General features: G+C 48.8%; 1 protein-coding gene across 2 annotated transcripts in view; it reads left to right on the forward strand.

Annotated features, from left to right (window-relative positions):
* Positions 1-27,630, forward strand: part of YARS1 (tyrosyl-tRNA synthetase 1) — a 160,796-nt gene that overhangs the window by 104,520 nt on the left and 28,646 nt on the right. For both annotated transcript variants that reach the window (XM_063954133.1, XM_063954138.1), the window contains exons 7-9: positions 20,049-20,141; positions 20,652-20,787; positions 20,871-20,956. In XM_063954133.1, coding sequence (XP_063810203.1) covers positions 20,049-20,141; positions 20,652-20,787; positions 20,871-20,956 — 315 coding nt within the window. The remainder of the gene's footprint in view (positions 1-20,048; positions 20,142-20,651; positions 20,788-20,870; positions 20,957-27,630) is intronic.

Genomic DNA, 27,630 nt, shown 5'->3' on the forward strand with positions numbered 1-27,630 from the left:
ATCAGCATGTGGTACCTCCTTACTTGATAATAACATTGATTAAAAAAAAAAGCCCCATAACCTATTTTTCTGCTGCGGGGTACACTGGGCTCCACAAGGATTGGACAATGGGGTGTAGAGTAGGATCTTGATCTGAGGCACCAACAGGCTCAAAGCTTTGACTGTTCCCAGAATGCACAGCGCCGTCTCCTCTATAACCCCGCCTCCCTGCACAGGAGCTCAGTTTTGTAAGTTGGTGCTGCAGTAAGCATGTACTTAACAGGGGGCTGCTCCTGGCCGCCCTAAAAAGAGCTTTTTTGTGAAGAAAAAGTAAAGACTTCAAGGGCAGCAGCGGTGGTAAATGTCAGGAGACATTCACTGCTGCGGCTCCAGCTCTCCCCAGTGGAATTCCAGCTGGGCCGTTTCCTTCACTTCCTACAGTCGGGAGTGACTTTGGGCCTAAAATTGGGTTCCATTAAGGTCCAGATTTCGGCCCTGTCCATTTTCTTTCAAAAAGAGCTGGCTTCTCTACCTGAAGTTCAGACGTTTGTAAAGGGAGTGCTACATATTCAGCCCCCTTTCTCTGACGTCCTAGTGGATACTGGGACTCCGTAAGGACCATGGGGAATAGCGGCTCCGCAGGAGACAGGGCACAATACTAAAAAGCTTTAGGATCAGGTGGTGTGTACTGGCTCCTCCCCCTATGACCCTCCTCCAAGCCTCAGTTAGATTTTTGTGCCCGGCCGAGAAGGGTGCAATCTAGGTGGCTCTCATAAAGAGCTGCTTAGAAAAAGTTTTTAGGTTTTTTATTTTCAGTGAGTCCTGCTGGCAACAGGCTCACTGCTACGAGGGACTTAGGGGAGAGAAGGGAACTCACCTGCGTGCAGGATGGATTTGCTTCTTAGGCTACTGGACACCATTAGCTCCAGAGGGATCGAACACAGGCCCAGCCATGGAGTCCGGTCCCGGAGCCGTGCCGCCGACCCCCCTTGCAGATGCCGAAGTTGAAGAGGTCCAGAAACAGGCGGCAGAAGACTTTCAGTCTTCATAAGGTAGCGCACAGCACTGCAGCTGTGCGCCATTGTTGTCAGCACACTTCACCAACAGTCACCAACTGTCACTGAGGGTGCAGGGCGCTGGGGGGGGGGCGCCCTGGGCAGCAATGTATTATACCTTTTTTATGGCTAAAATACATCACATATAGCCCCTGAGGCTATATGGATGTATTTAACCCCTGCCAGATCTCACAAACTCCGGGAGAAGAGCCCGCCGTTTTAGGGGGCGGGGCCTATTCTCCTCAGCACACAGCGCCATTTTCCTGCTCAGCTCTGCTGTGAGGAAAGCTCCCAGGCTCTCCCCTGCACTGCACTACAGAAACAGGGTTAAAACAGAGAGGGGGGGCACTTTTGTGGCGATATAATTACATATGTGAAAATGCTATAAGGGAAAACACTTGTATAAGGGGTTGTCCCTGTATAATTATAGCGTTTTTGGTGTGTGCTGGCAAACTCTCCCTCTGTCTCCCCAAAGGGCTAGTGGGGTCCTGTCCTCTATCAGAGCATTCCCTGTGTGTGTGCTGTGGGTCGGTACGTGTGTGTCGACATGTATGAGGACGATGTTGGTGAGGAGGCGGAGCAAATTGCCTGTATTGGTGATGTCACTCTCTAGGGAGTCGACACCGGAATGGATGGCTTATTTAGGGAATTACGTGATAATGTCAACACGCTGCAAGGTCGGTTGACGACATGAGACGGCCGGCAAACCAATTAGTACCTGTCCAGGCGTCTCAGACACAGTCAGGGGCTTGTAAAAACGCCCATTTACCTCAGTCGGTCGACACAGACAAGGACACTGACTCCAGTGTCGACGGTGAAGAAACAAACGTATTTTCCTTTAGGGCCACACGTTACATGTTAAGGGCAATGAAGGAGATGTTACATATTTCTGATACTACAAGTACCACAAATAAGGGTATTATGTAGAGTGTGAAGAAACTACCTGTAGTTTTTCCTGAATCAGATAAATTAAATGAAGTGTGTGATGATGCGTGGGTTTCCGCCGATAGAAAGGTATTGGCGGTATACCTTTTCCCGCCAGAAGTTAGGGCGAGTTGGGAAACACACCTTAGGGTGGATAAGGCGCTCACACGCTTATAAAAACAAGTGGCGTTACCGTCTCTAGATACGGCCGCCCTTAAGGAGCCAGCTGATAGAAGGCTGAAAAATATCCTTAAACGTATATATACACATACTGGTGTTATACTGCGACCAGCAATCGCCTCAGCCTGGATGTGCAGCGCTGGGGGGGCTTGGTCGGATTCCCTGACTGAAAATATTGATACCCTTGACGGGGACAGTATTTTATTGACTATAGAGCATTTAAAGGATGCATTTCTATATATGCGAGATGCGCAGAGGGATATTTGCATTCTGGCATCAAGAGTAAGTGTGATGTCCATATCTGCCAGACACGACAGTGGTCAGGTGATGCAGATTCCAGACGGCACATGGAAGTATTGCCGTATAAAGGGGCGGTCCATCGGACCTGGTGGCCATGGGAACAGCTGAAAAATCCACTTTTGTTACCCCAAGTCACATCTCAGCAGAAAGGGACACAGTCTTTTCAGTCTCAGTCCTTTCGCCCCCATAAGGGCAGGCGGGCAAAAGGCCAGTCATATCTGCCCAGGGGTAGAGGAAAGGGAAGAAGACTGCAGCAGGCAGCCCATTCCCAGGAACAGAAGCCCTCCACAGCTTCTGCCAAGTCCGCAGCATGAAGCTGGGGCCGTACAAGCGGACTCAGGTGCGGTGGGGGGTCATCTCAAGAGTTTCAACACGCAGTGGGCTCACTCGCAAGTGGACTCCTGGATCCTACAAGTAGTATCCCAGGTGTACATTGGAAATTCGAGACGTCTTCCCCTCACAAGTTCCTGAAGTCTGCTTTACCAACGTCTCCCTCCGACAGGGAGGCAGTATTGGAAACAATTCACAGGCTGTATTCCCAGCAGGTGATAATCAAAGTACCCCTCCTACAACAAGGGAAGGGGTATTATTCCACACTATATTGTGGTACTGAAGCCAGACGGCTCGGTGAGATCTGAAATATTTGAACACTTACATACAAGGGTTCAAATCAAGATGGAGTCACTCAGAGCAGTGATAGCGAACCAGGAAGAAGGGGACGATATGGTGTCACTGGATATCAGGGACGCTTACCTACATGTCCAAATTTGCCCTTCTCACCAAGGGTATCTCAGGTTCGTGGTACAGAACTGTCACTATCAGTTCAGACGCTGCCGTTTGGATTGTCCACGGCACCCCGGGTCTTTACCAAGGTAATGGCCGAAATGAGGATTCTTCTTAAAAGAAATATGGACGCTTTCCTGATAAGGGCAAGGTCCAGAGAACAGTTGGAGGTCGGAGTAGCACTATCTCAAGTAGTTCTACGACAGCACGAGTGGATTCTAAATATTCCAAAATCGCAGCTTTTTCCGACGACACGTCTACTGTTCCTAGGGATGATTCTGGACACAGTCCAGAAAAGGATGTTTTCTCCCGGAGAAGAAAGCCAGGGAGTTATCCGAGCTAGTCAGGAACCTCCTAAAACCAGGAAGAGTATCAGTGCATCATTGCACAAGGGTCCTGTGAAAAATGGTGGTTTCTTACAAAGCGATCCCATTCGGTAGATTTCACGCAAGAACCTTTCAGTGGGATCTGCTGGAAAAATGGTCCGGATCGCATCTTCAGATGCATCAGCGGATAACCCTGTCTCCAAGGACAAGGGTGTTTCTTCTGCGGTGGCTGCAGAGTGCTCATCTATGAAAGGGCCGCAGATTCGGCATTCAGGACTGGGTCCTGGTGACCACGGATGCCAGCCTGAGTGGCTGGGGAGCAGTCACACAAGGAAATAAAATTTCCAGGGAGTGTGATCAAGTCTGGAGACTTCTCTCCACATAAATATACTGGAGCTAAGGGCAATTTACAAGGCTCTAAGCTTAGCAAGACCTCTGCTTCAAGGTCAGCCGGTATTGATCCAGTGGGACAACATCACGGCAGTCGCCCACGTAAACAGACAGGGCGGCACAAGAAGCAGGAGGGAAATGGCAGAAACTGCAAGGATTCTTCGCTGGGCGAAAAATCATGTGATAACACTCTCAGCAGTGTTCATTCCGGGAGTGGAATACTGGGAAGCAGACTTCCTCAGCAGGCATGACCTCCACCCGGGAGAGTGGGGACTTCATCCAGAAGTCTTCCACATGATTGTAAACCATTGGGAAAAACCAAAGGTGGACATGATGGCGTCCCGCCTGAACAAAAAACTAGACAGATATTGCGCCAGGTCAAGGGACCCTCAGGCAATAGCGGTGGACGCTCTGGTAACACTGTGGGTGTACCAGTCAGGGTATGTGTTCCCTCCTATGCCTCTCATACCAAAAGTTCTGAGAATCATAAGAAGGAGAGGAGTAAGAACGATACTCGTGGTTCCGGATTGGCCAAGAAGGACTTGGTACCCGGAACTTCAAGAGATGCTCACGGAAGACCCGTGGCCTCTACCTCTAAGAAAGGACCTGCTCCAGCAGGGGCCTTGTCTGTTCCAAGACTTACCGCGGCTGCGTTTGATGGCATGGCGGTTGAACGCCGGAAAGGGCATTCCAGATGAAGTCATCCCTACCCTGGTCAATGCCAGGAAGGATGTAACCGCAAAACATTTTCACCGCATTTGGCGAAAATATGTTGCGTGGTGTGAGGCCAAGAAGGCCCCTACAGAGGAATTCCAACTGGGTCGTTTCCTACATTTCCTGAAAACAGGACTGTCTATGGGCCTAAAATTAGGGTCCATTAAGGTTCAAATTTCGGCACTGTCGAATTTCTTCCAGAAAGAACTGGCTTTAGTGCCTGAAGTTCAGACGTTTGTAAAAGGGGTACTGCATATACAGCCTCCTTTTGTGCCCCCAGTGGCACCTTGGGATCTCAAGGTTGTTTTGAGTTTCCTAAAGTCACATTGGTTTGAACCACTCACCACTGTGGACTTAGCATCGTCACCTTCCATGTGAGATATTTTATTAGCCCTGGCTTCAGCCAGGCGAGTGTCAGAATTGGCGGCTTTATCATATAAAAGCCCTTACTTAATTTTTAATTCTGACAGGGCAGAATTGAGGACTCGTCCTCAATTTCTCCTTAAGGTGTTTTCTGTGTTTCACATGAACCAACCTATTGTGGTACCTGCGGTTACTAGGGACTTGGAGGACTCCAAGTTACTTGACGTTGTCAGGACCCTGAAAATATATGTTCCAGGACGGCTGGAGTCAGGAAATCTGACTCGCTGTTTAGCCTGTATGCACCCAACAAGATGGGTGCTCCTGCTTCTAAGCAGACGATTGTTCGCTGGATTTGTAATACAATTCAGTTTACACATTCTGTGGCAGGCCTGCCACAGCCAAAATCTGTAAAAGCCCATTCCACAAGGAAGTGGGCTCATCTTGGGCGACTGCCCGAGGGGTCTCGGCTTTATAACTTTGCCGAGCAGTTACTTGGTCAGGGGCAAACACGTTTGCTAAATTCTACAAATTTGATACCCTGGCTGAGGAGGACATGGAGTTCTCTCATTCGGTGCTGCAGGGTCATCCGCACTCTCCCGCCCGTTTGGGAGCTTTGGTATAATCCCCATGGTCCTTACGGAGTCCCAGCATCCACTAGGACGTCAGAGAAAATAAGATTTTACTTACCGATAAATCTATTTCTCGTAGTCCGTAGTGGATGCTGGGCGCCCATCCCAAGTGCGGATTGTCTGCAATACTTGTACATAGTTATTGTTACAAAAATTGAGTTATTCTTGTTGGGAGCCATCTTTTCAGAGGCTCCTTCGTTGTTATCATACTGTTAACTGGGTTCAGATCACAGGTTGTACGGTGTGATTGGTGTGGCTGGTATGAGTCTTACCCGGGATTCAATATCCTTCCTTATTATGCACGCTCGTCCGGGCACAGTATCCTAACTGAGGCTTGGAGGAGGGTCATAGGGGGAGGAGCCAGTACACACCACCTGATCCTAAAGCTTTTTAGTATTGTGCCCTGTCTCCTGCGGAGCCGCTATTCCCCATGGTCCTTACGGAGTCCCAGCATCCACTACGGACTACGAGAAATAGATTTATCGGTAAGTAAAATCTTATTTTTGTGCCTCCAGTGGCACCTTGGGATCTTAACGTGGCGTTGAGTTTCCTGAAATCACACTGGTTTGAACCACTTAAAACCGTGGAGTTAAAATATCTCACGTGGGAGGTGGTCATGCTATTGGCCTTGGCTTCGGCTAGGCGTGTGTCAGAATTAGCGGCTTTGTCACATAAAAGCCCCTATCTGGTTTTCCATATGGATAGAGCAGAATTGCGGACCCGTCCACAATTTCTGCCAAAAGTGGTGTTATCCTTTCATATGAACCAACCTATTGTGGTGCCTGTGGCTACTCGTGACTTGGAGGATTCCGAGTTGCTTGATGTGGTCAGGGCTTTGAAGGTTTATGTAGCCAGAACGGCTAGGGTCAGGAAAACTGAGTCGCTGTTTATCCTGTATGCATCCAACAAGCTGGGTGCTCCTGCTTCAAAGCAAACTATTGCTCGCTGGATCTGTAACACGATTCAGCAGGCTCATTCTGCGGCTGGATTGCCGCTGCCAAAATCAGTTAAGGCCCATTCCACTAGGAAGGTGGGCTCTTCTTGGGCGGCTGCCCGAGGGGTCTCTGCATTACAGCTTTGCCGAGCGGCTACTTGGTCAGGTTCAAACACTTTTGCAAAGTTCTACAAGTTTGATACCTTGGCTGAGGAGGACCTTGTGTTTGCTCAATCGGTGCTGCAGAGTCATCCGCACTCTCCCGCCCGTTTGGGAGCTTTGGTATAATCCCCATGGTCCTTACGGAGTCCCCAGCATCCACTAGGACGTTAGAGAAAATAAGATTTTACTTACCGGTAAATCTATTTCTCGTAATCCGTAGTGGATGCTGGGCGCCCGTCCCAAGTGCGGACTTCTTCTGCAATGCTTGTATATAGTTATTGCTTAAATAAGGGTTATGTTATAGTTGCATCAGGGTTGAACTGATGCTCTGTTGTTGTTCATACTGTTAACTGGGTAAGGTTATCACAAGTTATACGGTGTGATTGGTGTGGCTGGTATGTATCTTGCCCTGGATTATCAAAATCCTTTCCTTGTACTGTCGGCTCGTCCGGGCACAGTTTCTCTAACTGAGGTCTGGAGGAGGGACATAGAGGGAGGAGCCAGAGCACACCAGAATATAATTCTTTCTTAAAGTGCCCATGTCTCCTGCGGAGCCCGTCTATTCCCCATGGTCCTTACGGAGTCCCCAGCATCCACTACGGACTACGAGAAATAGATTTACCGGTAAGTAAAATCTTATTATTATTATTATCCTTTATTTATATGGCGCCACAAGGGTTCCGCAGCGCCCAATTACAGAGTACAAATGCACATAATCAAAACAGGAAAACAGTGACTTACAGTTGAAGACAATTTAGGACAAGTACAGGGTAACTAAGCATAACTACACCAGTAAATGACAGAGATGAGTTCCAGGTGGCCAAAAAACTGCGTGATTTGGGCAGTTGAGGATTATTAAAGTAAGAAAAGGATAAGCACATGAGGGAAGAGGGCCCTACTCGTGAAAGCTTACTTTCTAAGGGGAGGGGGCCTATCGTCCAGAGCGTCCAATTCTACTTCCACAACGCCCAGACCTCCTCGTTCAGGGCCCCTGTGTCTACCAGGACCTAGCCCGGCTGTCTCTTGAAGCTTCCGTCTTGAGGGCTAAGGGTTTTTCTGAAGAGGTCATTAAAACTATGTTGCGGGCCCGGAAACCGGCTTCTGCACGGCAGAATGTCTGGCATTCCTACTTTGGTGCGCATCTAACAATTATGACGCTTCCAAGTTTAGTACAGCTAAACTTTCGGCTTTTCTGCAGCAGGGCCTATATTTAGGCCTGCGTTTGGCCTCCCTCAAGGTTCATATTTCTGCCTTGTCGGTGTGGTTTCAGAGATAAATTGCGACTTTACCTGATGATCATACTTTCACTCAGGGTGTGTTGCGTATCCAACCTCCCTATGTCCCGCCTGTGGCTCCTTGGGACTTGTCGGTGGTTTTGGAGGCGTTACAAGAGCCTCCGTTTGAACCCCTTGGTTCAGCTGACCTTAAGTGGCTTTCCCTTAAGGTGGTGTTCTTGCTGGCTATTGCCTCTGCTAGAAAAGTGTCGGATCTGGGTGCCTTGTCTTGTAGTTCCCCATATCTGATTTTTCACAGTGACCGGGCGGTTCTTAGGACTCTTCCCGGATATTTACCTAAGGTGATTTCTGCGTTCCACCTTAATCAGGAGATTGTGGTTCCGGCCTTTGTCTCTCCTGATTGGTCTCCCAAAGAGTGGTCTTTGGATGTGGTACGGGCACTCCGTATCTACGTGAAGAGTACTGCTTCTATTCAAAAATCTGATTCTTTGTTTTTTTTGGATTTCACAAACGTGGCTGGCCTGCTCACAAGCAGACCCTGGCCGGATGGATTAGAATGGTGATTGCACATGCTTATGTGAAGGCTGGTCTGTCAGGTCCTGCTCACATTACGGCCCATTCTACTCTGTTGTGCAAGGCGGCTACGTGGTCGTCCGGGAACACGTTCATAAGGTTCTATGCCTTCGGTACTGCCGCTTCCCAGGATGCTTCCTTTGGACGCCGGGTTCTTGTGCCCGCTACAGTGCGTCCCCTCCCATAAGGAACTGCTTTAGGACATCCCCATTGTCCAATCCTTGTGGAGCCCAGTGTACCCCACAGCAGAAAACCAGATTTATGGTAAGAACTTACCTTTGTTAAATCTCTTTCTGCGAGGTACACTGGGCTCCACAAGGCGCCCACCCTGACGCACTTAGCTTCTTTGGGTTGGTATGGCATTAGCCGCTGACACTTCTCTTGTCGTGAGAGTGTGGTGTATGTGGCTACTAACCGTTGTCGTCTCTTTTCCTGCTACTGCATTGGGCTGGTTAACTAAAAACTGAGCTCCTGTGCAGGGAGGTGGGGTTATAGAGGAGGCGGCGCTGTGCATTCTGGGAACAGTCAAAGCTTTGAGCCTGTTGGTGCCTCGGATTAAGATCCTACTCTACACTCCATTGTCCAATCCTTGTGGAGCCCAGTGTACATCGCAGAAAGAGATTTAACAAAGGTAAGTTCTTACCATAAATCTCGTTATGTTTACCTAAGAGCCAAAACACCAGTAATTACAATAAAAATATGGTGATGGGGAATATATTGTTATAGCGCCACCTACAGGAACTTCACTCAAAAGATCACTTTACTATTCTAGAACTGTAATAGTATTTTCTCTAGCATCCATAAGGGATATTGGGGAAGACTTAGTACGATGGGTATAGACGGGGTCCAAAGGAGCCAGTGCAATTTAAGTTTTCTTCACTGGGTGTGCTGGCTCCTCCCCTCTATGCCCCCTCCCACAGGCAGTTTAGAAAAAAGAGCCCTCAAGAGAGGATGCGCATCTCTGAGCTCCAGAGAGTTTTCTTCAATTTCTTTTTCATGTTTGTTATTTTCAGTATGCTGTTTGGGCAACAGCATACCTGCACCGTGGGCGTTGAGTGGGAGGGGAGGCGGTCACCGGCCTTATGAGGTGCTGAGCCGCTTCCCCCGCTGCAGGACCGCCGTCCTGAGGGGTTGTTGTTCAGTGGGCCACTTTGCCTTGGCTGTCACAGCCGCAGCACGCTGCACACCCCTAACGCTGTCTGAAGGTGACATCGGTGGTGTGTATAAACCAGGGGCCCCGCTAGGGGGGTCCCCCCCCCAGTTCACTGTGCTGCTGACCACGGACGTGGCGTGCGGGACCCTTGTGGCGGAGGTCCCGCTAAGGTCCCCCGTGTAGACTGGCACAAAACCGCTTAGACTAGCACTGGTTGTGATGTTTTTAAGCTGCAAGGAGACTTTGCCAGTATAATATAATATATCACTGTAGCTCCGACGCCATTGGAGGGTGTGGAGCTGCCTCAGAGCAGGACCAGAGGCATTTTGGCACCTTACTCTGCTTACTGCAGCCCACACAGCGCTTCCAGACTCCTCAGCCACGCTGGATATCTGGTACAGGGTGTAGCAAAGGGGGAGAGCCGCTATTGTACACTATCTGGGTCCGCTACAGGACAGAATTTGTTAGTGTTTACTGTATATAGTTAGCTGACAGCCTCACTGGGGCTGTACAGCTAAGGGTGTGCTGGTGTCCTTCTCTCTATCTGTCTCCTTTCACATACAGTAGGGCAGGCTTGCAATATCACTGTCTGGGTGTATGTGTATGTTATTGTGCTTACTGTGAAACATGGGTAAACACAAATTGTGCAGTGTATGTTACACCAGATTCTCTCCATTATCTACTGATTCTGTTTCATGTGAAAAATGCAGCCATCCTTCACAACTCAGTGAAGAGGCTGGGGGAGAGTGTTCAGAGCCCCACTGGTTAGGGTCTCTTAAAAGTATGATGCCTGATATGTCATCCCAGCTCACTGCTAATGTACAGAAAACTCAGCTACTACAACAGGCTGTTGCAGATTTAGCTGTTAGGGCAGATACACAGCCCCCCCCCACCCCTCTTCCCAGGCAGGACCACAAAAGCGTGGTTTACTTGCTCTACTGTCTGACACAGATGACGATGTACAGGAGAATGGGGAGGACTAGGACCCCGCTAGTGGGGATCTTGATTCTGCTCAGGGTATTTAACCCCTAATTTCTCTGACGTCCTAGTGGATGCTGGGAACTCCGTAAGGACCATGGGGAATAGCGGCTCCGCAGGAGTCTGGGCACAACTAAAAGAAAGCTTTTAGACTACCTGGTGTGCACTGGCTCCTCCCACTATGACCCTCCTCCAAGCCTCAGTTAGATTTTTGTGCCCGGCCGAGCTGGATGCACACTAGGGGCTCTCCTGAGCTCTTAGAAAGAAAGTATAATTTAGGTTTTTTATTTTACAGTGAGACCTGCTGGCAACAGGCTCACTGCAACGAGGGACTAAGGGGAGAAGAAGCGAACCTACCTGCTTGCAGCTAGCTTGGGCTTCTTAGGCTACTGGACACCATTAGCTCCAGAGGGATCGACCGCATGGAACTGGCCTTGGTGTTCGGTCCCGGAGCCGCGCCGCCGTCCCCCTTACAGAGCCAGAAGCAAGAAGAAGTCCGGAAAATCGGCGGCATGAAGACTTCTGTCTTCACCAAGGTAGCGCACAGCACTGCAGCTGTGCGCCATTGCTCCTCATACACACTTCACACTCCGGTCACTGAGGGTGCTGGGGGGGGGGGGGGCGCCCTGAGCAGCAATAAAAACACCTTGGCTGGCAAAACAATCACAATATATAGCCCCAGAGGCTATATGTGATGATTACCCCTGCCAGAATCCTTAAAAAAGCGGGAGAAAAGTCAGCGAAAAAGGGGCGGAGCTATCTCCCTCAGCACACTGGCGCCATTTCTCCCTCACAGTTCCGCTGGAAGGAAGCTCCCTGGCTCTCCCCTGCAGTCTACACTACAGAAAAGGGTAAAAAAGAGAGGGGGGGGCACTAAATTTAGGCGCAGTAAATATTATAGCAGCTATAGGGGACATAATTCAGTTAGTCCCTGCATTATATAGCGCTCTGGTGTGTGCTGGCATACTCTATCTCTGTCTCCCCAAAGGGCTTCTGTGGGGTCCTGTCCTCTGTTAGAGCATTCCCGGTGTGTGTGTGGTGTGTCGGTACGGCTGTGTCGACATGTTTGATGAGGAAAATTATGTGGAGGCGGAGCAGATGCCTATAGAAGTGATGTCACCCCCTGCGGGGCAGACACCTGAGTGGATGGTTTTATGGAAGGAATTACGTGCAAGTGTCGACTCCTTACACAAAAAATTTGACGACATGCCCAATGCGGGACAGCCGGCTTCTCAGCTCGTGCCTGCCCAGGTGTCTCAAAGGCCATCAGGGGCTCTAAAACGCCCGCTACCTCAGATGGCAGACGCAGATATGTTGACACGGATACTGATACCAGTGTCGACGACGATGAGTCAAATCTAATGTCCACTAGGGCCATTCGTTGCATGATTGAGGCAATGAAGGAGGTATTACACATTTCGGATATAAACCCAAGTACCACTAAAAAGGGTATTATGTTTGGGGAGAAAAAACTACCCGTAGTTTTTCCCCCATCTGAAGAATTAAATGAAGTGTGTGAAGAAGCGTGGGCTTTCCCCGATAAAAGATTGGTAATCCCTAAAAAATTACTAATGGCGTTCCCTTTCCCGCCAGAGGATAGGGCACGTTGGGAAACACCTCCTAGGGTGGATAAAGCGCTCACACGTTTGTCTAAAAAGGTGGCACTACTGTCTCCGGATACGGCCGCCCTAAAGGAGCCTGCGGATAGAAAGCAGGAGGCGATCCTGAAGTCTGTATATACACACTCAGGCATTATACTTAGACCAGCTATTGCGTCAGCATGGATGTGCAGTGCTGCCGCTGCATGGTCAGATTCCCTGTCAGAAAATATTAACACCCTAGACAGGGACACTATTCTCCTAACCATAGAGCATATAAAAGACTCCGTCTTATACATGAGAGATGCACAGAGGGAGATCTGCTGGCTGGCATCTAAAATAAGTGCATTGTCCATTTCTGCTAGGAGAGGCTTATGGACTCGGCAGTGGACAGGGGATGCAGATTCCAAAAGGCACATGGAAGTTTTGCCTTATAAGGGTGAGGAGTTATTCGGGGATGGTCTCTCAGACCTAGTTTCCACAGCGACAACTGGGAAATCAGCATTTTTACCCCAGGTTCCCTCACAGCCTAAAAAAGCGCCGTTTTATCAAGTACTGTCCTTTTGGACCCAGAGAAACAGGCGAGGAAAAGGCGGGTCCTTTCTGTCCAGAGGCAGAGGTAGGGGAAAAAGGCTGCAACAAACAGCAGGTTCCCAGGAGCAAAAGTCCTCCCCCGCTTCTTCCAAGTCCGCCGCATGACGGTGGGGCTCCACAGGCGGAGCCAGGTACGGTGGGGGGCCGCCTCAAAAATTTCAGCGATCAGTGGGCTCGCTCACAGGTGGATCCCTGGATCTTGCAAGTAGTATCTCAGGGGTACAAACTGGAATTCGAGGAGTCTCCCCCCCGCCGTTTCCTCAAATCTGCCTTGCCAACGACTCCCTCAGGCAGGGAGGCTGTGCTAGAGGCAATTCACAAGCTGTATTCCCAGCAGGTGATAGTCAAGGTGTCCCTACTTCAACAAGGACGGGGTTACTATTCCACACTGTTTGTGGTACCGAAACCGGACGGTTCGGTGAGACCCATTTTAAATTTGAAATCCTTGAACACATACATAAAAAAGTTCAAGTTCAAGATGGAATCGCTCAGGGCGGTTATTGCAAGCCTGGACGAGGGGGATTACATGGTATCCTTGGACATCAAGGATGCTTACCTGCATGTCCCCATTTATCATCCTCACCAGGAGTACCTCAGATTTGCGGTACAAAATTGCCATTACCAATTCCAGACGCTGCCGTTTGGACTGTCCACGGCACCGAGGGTGTTTACCAAGGTAATGGCGGAAATGATGATACTCCTTCGAAAAAAGGGAGTTTTAATTATCCCGTACTTGGACGATCTCCTAATAAAGGCGAGATCCAGGGAGCAGTTGTTTGTAGGAGTAGCACTATCTCAGGAGGTGCTACACTAGCACGGTTGGATTCTGAATATTCCAAAGTCACAGCTGGTTCCGACGACACGTCTACTGTTCCTGGGAATGATTTTGGACACAGTCCAGAAAAAAGTGTTTCTCCCGGAGGAGAAAGCCCAGGAGCTGTCATCTCTAGTCAAAGACCTCCTGAAACCAAAACAGGTGTCGGTGCATCACTGCACGCGAGTCCTGGGAAAGATGGTGGCTTCTTACGAAGCAATTCCTTTCGGCAGGTTCCATGCCAGAATCTTTCATTGGGACCTGTTGGACCAATGGTCCGGATCGCATCTTCAGTTGCATCGGCTAATAACCCTGTCTCCAAGAACCAGGGTGTCTCTGTTGTGGTGGCTGCAGAGTGCTCATCTCCTAGAGGGCCGCAGATTCGGCATACAGGACTGGGTCCTGGTGACCACGGATGCCAGCCTTCGAGGCTGGGGGGCAGTCACACAGGGAAGAAACTTCCAAGGACTATGGTCGAGTCAGGAGACTTCCTTGCACATAAATATTCTAGAACTAAGGGCCATTTACAATGCCCTAAGTCAGGCAAAACCCCTGCTTCAAAACCAGCCGGTACTGATCCAGTCAGACAACATCACGGCGGTCGCCCATGTAAACCGACAGGGCGGCACAAGAAGCAGGACGGCAATGGCAGAAGCCACAAGGATTCTCCGATGGGCGGAAAATCACGTGCTAGCACTGTCAGCAGTGTTCATTCCGGGAGTGGACAACTGGGAAGCAGACTTCCTCAGCAGGCACGACCTTCACCCGGGAGAGTGGGGACTTCATCCAGAAGTCTTCACACTGATTGTAAATCGTTGGGAACGGCCACAGGTGGACATGATGGCGTCCCGCCTAAACAAAAAACTGGAGAGATATTGCGCCAGGTCAAGGGACCCTCAGGCGATAGCGGTGGACGCTCTAGTGACACCGTTGGTGTACCAGTCAGTTTATGTGTTCCCTCCTCTGCCTCTCATACCAAAGGTACTGAGAATAATAAGAAAACGAGGAGTAAGGACAATACTCGTGGTTCCGGATTGGCCAAGAAGAGCTTGGTACCCGGAACTTCAAGAGATGATCTCAGAGGACCCATGGCCTCTGCCGCTCAGACAGGACCTGCTGCAGCAGGGGCCCTGTCTGTTCCAAGACTTACCGCGGCTGCGTTTGACGGCATGGCGGTTGAACGCCAGATCCTAAAGGAAAAGGGCATTCCGGAGGATGTCATTCCTACGCTGATTAAAGCCAGGAAAGATGTAACTGTAAAACATTATCACCGCATATGGCGAAAATATGTTGCTTGGTGTGAGGCCAATAAGGCCCCAACAGAGGAATTTCAGCTGGGTCGATTTCTGCACTTCCTACAGGCAGGAGTGACTATGGGCCTAAAATTAGGCTCCATTAAGGTACAGATATCGGCTCTGTCGATTTTTTTCCAAAAAGAACTAGCTTCACTACCTGAAGTTCAGACATTTGTAAAAGGAGTGCTGCATATTCAGCCCCCCTTTGTGCCTCCAGTGGCACCCTGGGATCTCAACGTGGTGTTGAATTTCCTAAAATCACATTGGTTTGAGCCACTAAAGACCGTGGATCTAAAATATCTCACGTGGAAAGTGGTCATGTTATTGGCCTTGGCTTCGGCCAGGCGTGTATCAGAATTGGCGGCTTTGTCATTTAAAAGTCCTTATCTGATTTTCCATATGGATAGGGCAGAATTGAGGACTCGTCCCCAGTTTCTCCCTAAGGTGGTATCTGCTTTTCACTTGAGCCAACCTATTGTAGTGCCTGCGGCTACTAGCGACTTGGAGGATTCCAAGTTACTGGACGTAGTCAGGGCCTTGAAAATTTATGTTTCCAGGACGACTGGAGTCAGGAAAACTGACTCGCTATTTATCCTGTATGCACCCAACAAACTGGGTGCTCCTGCTTCTAAGCAGACTATTGCTCGCTGGATTTGTAGCACAATTCAGCTGGCGCATTCTGCGGCTGGACTGCCGCATCCTAAATCAGTAAAAGCCCATTCTACAAGGAAGGTGGGCTCATCTTGGGCGGCTGCCCGAGGGGTCTCGGCTTTACAACTTTGCCGAGCTGCTACTTGGTCAGGGGCAAACACGTTTGCAAAATTCTACAAATTTGATACCCTGGCTGAGGAGGACCTGGAGTTCTCTCATTCGGTGCTGCAGAGTCATCCGCACTCTCCCGCCCGTTTGGGAGCTTTGGTATAATCCCCATGGTCCTTACGGAGTTCCCAGCATCCACTAGGACGTCAGAGAAAATAAGAATTTACTCACCGGTAATTCTATTTCTCGTAGTCCGTAGTGGATGCTGGGCGCCCGTCCCAAGTGCGGATTGTCTGCAATACTTGTACATAGTTGTTGTTCACAAAAGGGTTATTGTTATGAGCCATCTGTTGAGAGGCTCAGTTAAATTTCATACTGTTAACTGGATATGGTATCACGAGTTATACGGTGTGATTGGTGTGGCTGGTATAAGTCTTACCCGGGATTCAAAATCCTTCCTTATTGTGTCAGCTCTTCCGGGCACAGTATCCTAACTGAGGCTTGGAGGAGGGTCATAGTGGGAGGAGCCAGTGCACACCAGGTAGTCTAAAAGCTTTCTTTTAGTTGTGCCCAGACTCCTGCGGAGCCGCTATTCCCCATGGTACTAACGGAGTTCCCAGCATCCACTACGGACTACGAGAAATAGAATTACCGGTGAGTAAATTCTTATTTTTGGCTATACTGGACGTGTTAAAGCTCCCTCTAGAGGACGCTATGTCACAGCAGTCGTTTTTCTTTGTACGAAACAAACCTAATGTCACTTTCCCTGATTCTGCAGAGTTAGATGACCTATTCAAGCTGGCCTGGAAAAATCCAGACAAAAGATTCCCAAGTGTCCAGAATCTTTTTGCGCGCTTTCCCATTTGCTCCTGAAGGTAGGAAATTTTGTGAGGAACCTTCAGGGATTGATGTCTCAGTCTCTCGACTGTTCAAAAAGGTGGTGATGCCTGCCTCGGGCTCCTTTACCATAAAGTATCCTGGGGATAGTTAAATAGAATCTACACTCAAATCTATTTACATGGCAGCAGGTGTATCACGAAGGCTGGTCATTGCGGGTTGCTGGATGACACATGCCATTCATTCCTGGGCCACTCAAATTCAGGGGGCCTCGCAGGGGATATGTACTTGGTCACTATGGTGACCCTCCTTACCGTAAAAACATTCAGGACACTACCCGTGTCCTCTGTGATCACTCAAGGAGATGGGGAACATTAATGCTAGGACTTCTGCCATAACAGTGTCGGCGCGCAGGGCCTTGTGGTTTCGTCAGTGGATTGCGGACGCAGAATCCAGACGTAGTGTGGAATCCCTCCCCTTTTCTGGGGAATAGGTTTTTGGGGTTGAATTGGATACCTGGATTTCCAAAGTTACAGCTGGGAAATCCACGTTTCTCCCCTCCCGCCGGCGAGACGCTCCTATCCGGGGCCATCTGTCCAGTCCTTTCGGCCTCACAGATTTCGATCTAAGGCCAGAGGTGCCTCCAATGCGACTAGAGGCAAGTACAGAAAACCTGCACAAACACCAGCTCTCAGGAACAGACCACCAGCTCTACTTCCGTTAAGGCTTCAGCATGACTGTGCCCACCCTCCCCTAGGGGATCTCGAGGTTGGAGCTAGACTGCGTCACTTCAGCCGCGTCTGGGAGGCTTCCTGCCAGGATACCTGGGTCAGAGATCTCGTTTCTCAAGGCTGCAAGCTAGAGTTCGACAGTACTCCTCCCCAACGATTTTTCAAATCAAGTGTACCAGCTTTGGAGCATATGCAAGTTACGTTGCAACAGGCCATCCTAAAGTTGGTCCAGTCCCATGTCGTTGTTTCAGTTCCAATACTGCAACGCGGCAAGGTTTATTACTCCAACCTGTTTGAGGTACTGAAACCGGACGGTTCGGTAAGACCCGTCCTTGAATCCTTACTTGAAGGTGTTCAAGTTCAAAATGGAATCATTGCGAGTAGTGATTGCATGCCTGGTAGAACAGGAATTCATGGTCTCCTTGGAAATCAAGGATGCTTACCTCCATATCCCGATATGGCCGCCTCATCAGGCGTACCTGCGGTTTGCCCTACTGGACAATCATTACCAATTCCAGGTACTGCCCTTCCACCTGTCCACAGCTCCGAGGTTGTTGACGAAGGTGATGGCGGAGATGATATTCCAGTTCCGGGTCCAGGGAGTCAATATTGTCCCTTACCTGGACGACCTTCTGCTCAAGGCAAGATCCAGGGAGCTCTTGTTGCTCCAGATCGACCGCACTATCCACCTTCTATCACACCATGGGTGGATCCTCAACTTGCAGAAATCCCACCTGGAGCAGACTCAGCGATTCCTGTTCCTGGGGATGTTGCTGGATACTGTGGCCCAGAAGGTGTTCCTGCCGGAGGACAAGGCGAGAACGCTTCAGGAGATGGTCCGAATGGTACTCCGACCTGCTCGAGTGTCTGTCCATCTTTGCTTAAGATTGTTGGGGAAGATGGTCACCTCGTACGAGGCGATCCAATATGGAAGGTTCCATGCCAGAACTTGTCAGCTGGATCTCCTGAGCAACTGGTCCGGATCGCATCATCAGATGCACCGGATGATACAGCTGTCGCCTCGGGCCAGGATTTCCCTCCTTGGTGGCTGCAGTCCTCCAATCTACTGGATTCCATTGCTCCGAAGGGTGCTCAAGTGAATCAGAAATCAGGGAGTCCAGGCAATTCTGATTGCCCTCGGAGGGCGTGGTACGCGAATCTTCTGGACATGTCCGTTGAAGACCCTTGGCCTCTACCACTAAGAAGAGATCTTCTTCAACAGGGACCGTTCGTTTACCCGGACTTACGGCGACTTTGTTTGACGGCATGGAGGTTGACCGGAACATCCTAGCTCACAAGGGCCTTTCCAAAAAGGTTATTGCTACCATGGTTCAGGCCTGGAAACCTGTGACGTCCAAACATTATCATCATATCTGGAGAAGATATGTCTCCTGGTGCGAAGAACGCACGTATCCTCCTGCAGAGTTCCACTTGGGACATTTCTTACGTTTTCTGCAGGCTGATGTGGATAAGGGCTTACATCTGGGTTCCCTTAAGGTCCAGATTTCAGCTCTCTCAATTTTCTTCCAGAAGAAATTGGCTGTGATACCAGAAGTTCATATTGGGCGCCTGCCTCAGTGCGATGACTTTTCTGCAGGTTCTCTTTTCTGTGGTTACCCGTTCAGCTGTTGTTGTTGCCAGCCATTGCTGGGTTTTTATGTTCAGCTGCTGTTGTTACCAGCTGTTGCAGGTTGTTTTATGTTGTTGGTGTGCTGGTATATAAATCTCACCACTCTTTGTCATATTTCCTTCTCTCGTATATGTCCTTTCTCCTTCGGGCACGTTTTTACCTAAAACTGCCTGTGGGAGGGGGCAGCACACCCAGTGAAGACAATTGCACTGGTTCCTTTGGACCCCGTCTATACCCATCATACTAAGTCTTTCCCAATACCCCTTATGGACAAGAGAAAAGGCTTTATCGGTAGGTAATTACAATCCTATTTTCTGTAAATGGAAGCCCACTTTTATTGTAAACATGTGCTATTGGTGGACTTCTTTGTCTACCTATGTTGTCCTAGGCAGTCTACACCGGGAGTGACATAGCAGCCAGCCAGCAGGTCCGGTGTCTCAGGGGCTGCGTTCCAACATGTTTTGTGTCTCTGGCACTTTTTCAAGGAAGCTTCCTGTTGCAGAATTTGTTCTCTGTTATACCCTTATTAATAAGACTTTATTGAATACGGAAATTCTGTTTTTCTTTCTACCAAATTTCCATTTTCAATAAAGTCTAATAGCGCAGCGAAGATGGTTGGAACTCCAGTGCTGCACTACGACACAATCAGGAACTCTGAGGAATGATCATGGACAGAAAAGGGTAAGAGTGCTACCTATTCCAGAATACGCAGGTTACGCAAGAGTGTTTTTAAACACCAAAGCAAGTTTGAAAGTAAGAGTACTTGTCTACTACTCACTTCGATCGTTCTATGTGCTATAGCTGTCACTTCATTAGATTCTCAGGTGTAAATGTATGAAGCAGTGACAAGGGTGAGGAAGTGAGGCACTGGAGAAGTGCCCATGGCAACCGATCAGCTGCTCTCTCTGATTTTATAGTATGCAAATTATAAATGTTACTTCAATGCTGAGTGGTTGCCATGGGCAACTTCTCCACTGGCTCACTTCTACACTCTTATCAGTGCTTCATACATTTACCTGTCAGTTTGAGTGGCACTCCCCCAGCATATACTTGTCAAATGTTGATGAGATGCCCTGTATTGTTGTAGTTACTGTTCATGTTTTCCAATGCAGTACCTACCTGCCCTGGGTTACACGAAGCGCATTCATCTGATGAATCCTATGGTTCCTGGACTTACTGGAGTCAAGATGAGCTCATCTGAAGAGGTAACGGTGGCTAGTGTAGAGGATGAAAGTAGCGTTGCGGATGTGATTGCTGAGAGCAGGCATTTAGTTTCACATAAACTGTCCTTATGATATATAATGCTAGCATGTAACTTTATGAATATTAGAAGGTGAAATTTTAACCAGCATGTACAGAGGGATGCAGTAATTTTGCCAGCTGTCGGGATCTCAGCAGTCAGGATACCAACACCAGACTCCCGAAAGCTGACAATGCCGACAGCCGGAATCCCGGTGCACAGGGTCTATTCCCACTCGTGGCGGTCCACGACGCCCATAGAGTGGGAATAGAACCTGTGGCGAGCCTGTAAGGGGACGCTTTGCGTACACCCCGCCGCCCCATACTGGCAGCCGGGATGCTGCTGTCTGTATACAGACTGCCGGCATCTCATACTGATCCCTGTACAGAATGTTCCCAATTAGTGCTGTTTTTGTTGTGTTCATTGATGCTTTCGCTGTGTATGGCTACTCCCAACTAACTGCAGAACTTCTCAGGAATCAAAGATTGATCTCCTGGACACTCCCTCAGATGTGAAGAAAAAGTTAAAGAAAGCTTTCTGTGAGCCAGGGAATATAGAGAACAACGGAGTCCTGAGCTTTGTGAGACATGTCCTATTTCCCCTAAAGTCAGGTACGTCTGTGTATGGATTAAGCACAAATCCTCATTTAACCTGTTGCTGAACTCTCGCATGTGATATTTGCCTTGTGTTTCAGAATTTGTCATTCTTCGTGATGAGAAATATGGTGGGAATAAAACCTACACAGACTTTGATGCACTGGAGAGAGATTTTGCTGAACAGGTGAGGTGATAAGATGCAATGTACTCTCTCTATTTTTCTATCACAAAAGGCATACTGAATTTTCCCATAAGTCATGAAAATATAAACCGATGTATTCCAGCAACACCGTTAACCTAGAAGGAATGAAATACAGCTGTATTAAATGTGTTATCCTCGCAGTAAATGACAAAACAATAAGACCTCATGATGATCGCAATGTACACAGCATCTAATGAGTAAAATTAGAATATGAAAGTGGGTTGGGCCTAAACTGAGGCAACCCGAGGTTACTATTGTATGCTGCAGGAAAGGCCCAGAATAATTCTGTAACAGAATGCAAATGTTCTTGCTAGAACACTGGATGATTGGCGTCTCCCTTGCTGGTGTATCTATTAGTCATTTGAGACACAATATTTGTCCTTTTATGTTAAATTAATTTCAAGACATATAGGAAAGTTTGTACATGAGAGGAGTGAAATACCAGATCAGTTACCACCAGTGAGCGCCCAAGGTGTAACTATAGCTGGACCATGTGAGTTATATGAAGCGTCCTGCAGAAGAGAAATGTCATGTGCCTGGAATGTTGGCCAAATCCTGATTATTGCAGCTTGTGTGGCCCCAGAACTAATGCAATGCCAAGTTATGATCATTAATTATTGAGCATGGTGGTAAATGCAGACAGAAGGTTACTGCGCTTACTCTTATGAGAACACGAACAGGCTGCAATGAAGCCAGAATTTAATGATCCTGTAGCTTGGCCCTTGGTTGAGCATCAGATTCGGCATTATAACATTTTATTTCCATTTATGGAGTGGAAGTACAGCTATTTGTACATAGGTATGTACACTATAGCTGATGGTTTTTCAGTGCTGCTCAAGTTACCATGCAAACACAATGTGGACTAACATAGACTTTCATCCCTGTAAATGGCATTCATTATTTCCCCGTATTCAGCGGCAGAGCTTGATAAAGGGGGAGGAAGCAGTCACTGTAAAAGATACAATATGATTGATTGTAATCGCTCCCATTTTCACGGATCTGCTGACCGTCTCTGTCATATGCAGGGATCGGGTCTACAGATGAGAAGGTATACAAGTAAATGCCTAAATTGATTTTGTCACAGCAAAAACGCCCAGTAAGGCAAGGTTCCGGTATGAATGGTCGACAATGTTAAGGTCGACCACTATTGGTCAACATTGACATGGTTGACACGTGTAAAGGTCGACATTAGGTTTTTTTTTTGGGTGTAGCTTTCTGCGTAAAGTGACGGGGAATCCCAATTAGTGCACCGCGTCCCCTCGCATGGCACGCTTAGCTCGTTCTCAATCGTAGTGCACGTGGATTGTAAAGTATGAAAAAGTTCCAAAAAAAGAAAAACAATTTGAAAAACCCATGTCGACCTTTTCATGTGTCCATGTCGACCAATAGTGGTCGACCTAATGTGTGTCGACCATCTGAACGGATACCGTAAGGCAATACATCTGTCAGTTTGAGATTGCACTGTGTCCACTTGATCACCGCTTGTGACCATGCACAGGTGAGGTCTTGAATACAAGAAGAGGTTAAGAGTTTTTTCTCTAACGTCCTAAGTGGATGCTGGGGACTCCGTAATGACCATGGGGAATAGCGGCTCCGCAGGAGACTGGGCACATCTAAAGAAAGCTTTAGGACTAACTGGTGTGCACTGGCTCCTCCCCCTATGACCCTCCTCCAAGCCTCAGTTAGATTTCTGTGCCCGACGAGAAGGGTGCACACTAGGGGCTCTCCTGAGCTTCTTAGTGAAAGTTTTAGTTTAGGTTTGTTATTTTCAGTGAGACCTGCTGGCAACAGGCTCACTGCATCGAGGGTCTAAGGGGAGAAGAAGCGAACTCACCTGCGTGCAGAGTGGATTGGGCTTCTTGGCTACTGGACATTAGCTCCAGAGGGACGATCACAGGTTCAGCCTGGATGGGTCCCGGAGCCGCGCCGCCGGCCCCCTTACAGAGCCAGAAGAGCGAAGAGGTCCGGAAAAATCGGCGGCAGAAGACGTTCCTGTCTTCAATAAGGTAGCGCACAGCACTGCAGCTGTGCGCCATTGCTCTCAGCACACTTCATACTCCGGTCACTGAGGGTGCAGGGCGCTGGGGGGGGCGCCCTGAGACGCAATAAAACACGATAAAAATACCTTACATGGCAAAAAATGCATCACATATAGCTCCTGGGCTATATGGATGCATTTAACCCCTGCCAGAATATACAGAAAAACGGGTGATAAGGCCGCCGAAAAGGGGGCGGAGCCTATCTCCTCAGCACACTGGCGCCATTTTCCCTCACAGCTCAGTTGGAGGGAAGCTCCCTGGCTCTTCCCTGCACTACAGAAAGGGTTAAATAAAAAGAGAGGGGGGCACTAATTAGGCGCAGTATTAAAACATACAGCAGCTATAAGGGGAAAAACACTTATATAAGGTTATCCCTGTATATATATATAGCGCTCTGGTGTGTGCTGGCATACTCTCCCTCTGTCTCCCCAAAGGGCTAGTGGGGTCCTGTCCTCTATCAGAGCATTCCCTGTGTGTGTGCTGTGTGTCGGTACGTTTGTGTCGACATGTATGAGGAGAAAAATAATGTGGAGACGGAGCAGTGTGTCTGTAACAGTGATGTCACCACCTAGGGGGTCGACACCTGAGTAGATGTACTGTTGAAAATTACGTGACAGTGTCAGCTCTGTATAAAAAAACAGTGGTTGACATGAGACAGCCGGCTACTCAGCTTGTGCCTGTCCAGACGTCTCATAGGCCGTCAGGGGCTCTAAAGCGCCCGTTACCTCAGATGGCAGATACAGACGCCGACACGGATACTGACTCCTGTGTCGACGGTGAAGAGACAACCGTGATTTCCAGTAGGGCCACACGTTACATGATTGAGACAATGAAAAATGTTTTATACATTTCTGATAATACGAGTACCACCAAAAAGGGGTATTATGGTGAGGGAAAAACTACCTGTAGTTTTCCTGAATCTGAAAAATAAAATGAGGTGTGTGATGATATGTATACCCTTTCCCGCCAGAGGCTAGGGTGCGTTGGGAAACACCCCCTAGGGGGGATAAGGCGCTCACACGCTTGTAAGAACAAGGGCTCTACCTTCTCATGAGATGGCCGCCCTTAAGGATCCTGCTGATAGAAAGCAGGAGGGTATCCAAAAATGTATTCACACACATACTGGTGTTATACTGCGACCAGCAATCGCCTCAGCCTGGAGGTGCAGTGCTGGGTTGGCATGGTCGGATTCCCTGACTGGAAATATTGATATCCTAGATAAGGATAGTATATTATTGCCTATAGAGCATTTAAAAGATGCATTTCTATATATGCATGATGCACAGCGGAATATTTGCCGACTGGCATCAAGTATAAGTGCGTTGTCCAATTCTACCAGTAAAATGGTCAGGTGATGCGGATTCCAAACGGCATTTGGAAGTATTGCCTTTAAAAGGGGACATTTGGGGTCGGTCTTTTAGACCTGGTGGCCACGGCAACAACTGGGAAATCCACGTTTGTACCCCAGGTCGCCTCTCAAAATAAGACGCCGTATTATCAGGCGCAGTCCTTTGTTGGCAAGCGGACAAAAGGTTCCTCTTTTCTGCTCGTGACAGAGGGAGAGGAAAAAGGCTGAAGAGATTACCCAGTTCCCAGGAACAGAAATCCTTTCCCGCCTCTGCAAAAGCCCTCAGTATGACGCTAGGGCCTTACAAACTCAGGCACGGTGGGGGCCCGTTCTCAATGAATTTCAGTGCGCAGTGGGCTCACTCGCAAGTAGACCCCTGGATCCTTCAGGTAATATCTCAAGGGTACATATTGAAATTCGAGACGTCTCCCCCTCGCCGTTTCCAAAAGTCGGCTTTACCGACGTCTCCCTCTGACAGGGAGGCAGTTTTGGAAGCCATTCACCCAGCAGGTGATAATCAAGGTACCCCTCCTGCCACAGGGAACGGGGTATTATTCCACACTATTGTGGTACCGAAGCCAGACGGCCCGGTGAAACCGATTCTAAATCTAAAATCTTTGAACACTTACATAGAGGTTCAAATTCAAGATTGAGTCACTCAGAGCAGTGATTGCGAACCTGGAAGAAGGGGACTACATGATGTCTTGGGACATCAAGGATGCTTACCTTCATGTAAAAGTTTACCCTTCTCACCAAGGGTACCTCAGGTTATGGTACAGAACTGTCACTATCAGTTCAGACGCTGCCGTAGGGATGGTCCACGGCACCCCGGGTCTTTACCAAGGTAATGGCCGAAATGATATCCCTTCGAAGGAAGGGAATTTTAGTTATCCCTTACTTGGACGATTCCCTGATAAGGGTAAGATCCAGGGAACAGTTGGAAGTCGGTGCAGCACTATCTCAGGTAGTGTTGCGGCAGCACGATTGGATCCTCAATATTCCAAAATCGCAGCTGGTTCCGACGACTTGTCTTCTGTTTCCTAGGGATGTTCCTGGACACAGTCCAGAAAAAAGGTGTTTCTCCCGGAAGAGAAAACCAGGGAGTTATCCGAGCTAGTCAGGAACCTCCTAAAACCGAACCAAGTCTCAGTGCATCAATGCACAAGGGTTCTGGGTAAAAATGGTGGCTTCCTACGAAGCAATCCCATTCGTTAGATTCCACGCAAGAACTTTCCAGTGGAACCTACTGGACAAATGATCCGGGTCGCATTTTCAGATGCATCAGCGGATAACCCTGTCACCAAGGACAAGGGTATCCATCATGTGGTGGTTGCAGAGTGCTCATCTTCTAGAGGGCCGCAGATTCGGCATTCAGGACTGGGTCCTGGTGACCACGGATGCCAGCCTGCGAGGCTGGGGAGCAGTCACACAGGGAAGGAATATCCAGGGCTTAGGGTCAAGCCTGGATACATCACTTCACATAAATATCCTGAAGCTAAGGGCCATTTACAATGCTCTAAGCTTAGCAAGACCTCTGCTTCAAGGTCAGCAGGTGTTGATCCAGTCGGACAACATCATGGCAGTCACCCACGTAAACAGACAGAGTGGCACAAGAAGCAGGAGGGCAATGGCAGAAGCTGCAGGGATTCTTCGCTGGGCGGAAAATCATGTGATAGCACTGTCAACAGTATTCATTCCGGGAGTGGACAACTGGGAAGCAGACTTCCTCAGCACGACCTCCACCCGGGAGAGTGGGGACTTCACCCAGAAGTCGTCCACATGATTAAAAAACTCGACAGGTATTGCGCCAGGTCAAGAGACCCTCAGGCAATAGTTGTAGACGCTCTGGTAACACCGTGGGTGTACCAGTCAGTGTATGTGTTCCCTCCTCTGCCTCTCATACCCAAGGTACTGAGATTGATAAGATGGAGAGGAGAAAGCACTATATTCGTGGCTCCGGATTGGCCAAGAAGGACTTGGTAACCGGAACTTCAAGAGATGCTCACGGAGGATACGTGGCCTCTACCTCTAAGAAGGGACCAGCTCCAGCAAGGACCCTGTCTGTTCCAAGACTTACCGCGGCTGCGTTTGACGGCATGGCGGTTGAACGCCGGATCCTGAAGGAAAAAAGGCTTTCCAGATGAAGTCATCCCTATCCTGATCAAAGCCAGGAAGGTTGTAACCGCAAAAACATTATCACCGCAATTGGTGAAAATATGTTGCGTGGTGCGAGGCCAGTAAGGCCCGACGGAGGAAATTCAACTGGGTCGATTCCTACATTTCCTGCAAACAGGAGTGTCTATGGGCCTGAAATTGGGGTCCATTAAGGTTCAAATTTGCGGCCCTGTCAATTTTCTTCCAAAAAGAACTAGCTTCAGTCCCTGAAGTTCAGACGTTTGTAAAAGGGGTACTGCATATACAGCCTCCTTTTGTGCCTCCAGTGGCATTTTGGGATCTCAATGTAGTTTTGGGTTCCAAAAGTCACATTGGTTTGAACCACTTAAATCTGTGGAGTTAAAATATCTCACATGGAAAGTGGTCATGCTGTTGGCCCTGGCCTGGGCCAGGCGAGTGTCAGAATTGGCGGCTTTATCCTGAAAAAGCCCTTATCTGATTTTCCATTCGGACAGGGCGGAATTGAGGACTCGTCCTCAGTTTCTCCCCAAGGTGGTTTCAGCGTCTCACCTGAACCAACATATTGGTGGTGCCTGCGGCTACTAGGGACTTGGAGGCCTCCAAGTTGCTAGACGTTGTCAGTGCCCTGAAAATATATGTTTCCAGGACGGCTGGAGTCAGGAAATCTGACTCGCTGTTTATCCTGTGTGCACCCAACAAGCTGGGTGCTCCTGCTTCTAAGCAGACTATTGCTCGTTGGATTTGTAGTACAATTCAGCTTGCACATTCTGTGGCAGGCCTGCCACAACCAAAAATCTGTAAATGCCCACTCCACAAGGAAGGTGGGCTCATCTTGGGCGGCTGCCCGAGGGGTCTCGGCTTTACAACTTTGCCGAGCAGCTACTTGGTCAGGAGCAAATACGTTTGTAAAATTCTACAAAATTAATATCCTGGCTGAGGAGGACCTAGAGTTCTCTCATTTGGTGCTGCAGAGTCATCCGCACTCTCCCGCCCGTTTGGGAGCTTTGGTATAATCCCCATGGTCCTTACGGAGTCCCCAGCATCCACTTAGGACGTTAGAGAAAATAAGAATTTACTTACCGATAATTCTATTTCTCATAGTCCGTAGTGGATGCTGGGCGCCCATCCCAAGT

Source organism: Pseudophryne corroboree, chromosome 2 (genome assembly GCF_028390025.1).
Source record: "Pseudophryne corroboree isolate aPseCor3 chromosome 2, aPseCor3.hap2, whole genome shotgun sequence".
Lineage (NCBI taxonomy): Eukaryota > Metazoa > Chordata > Amphibia > Anura > Myobatrachidae > Pseudophryne > Pseudophryne corroboree.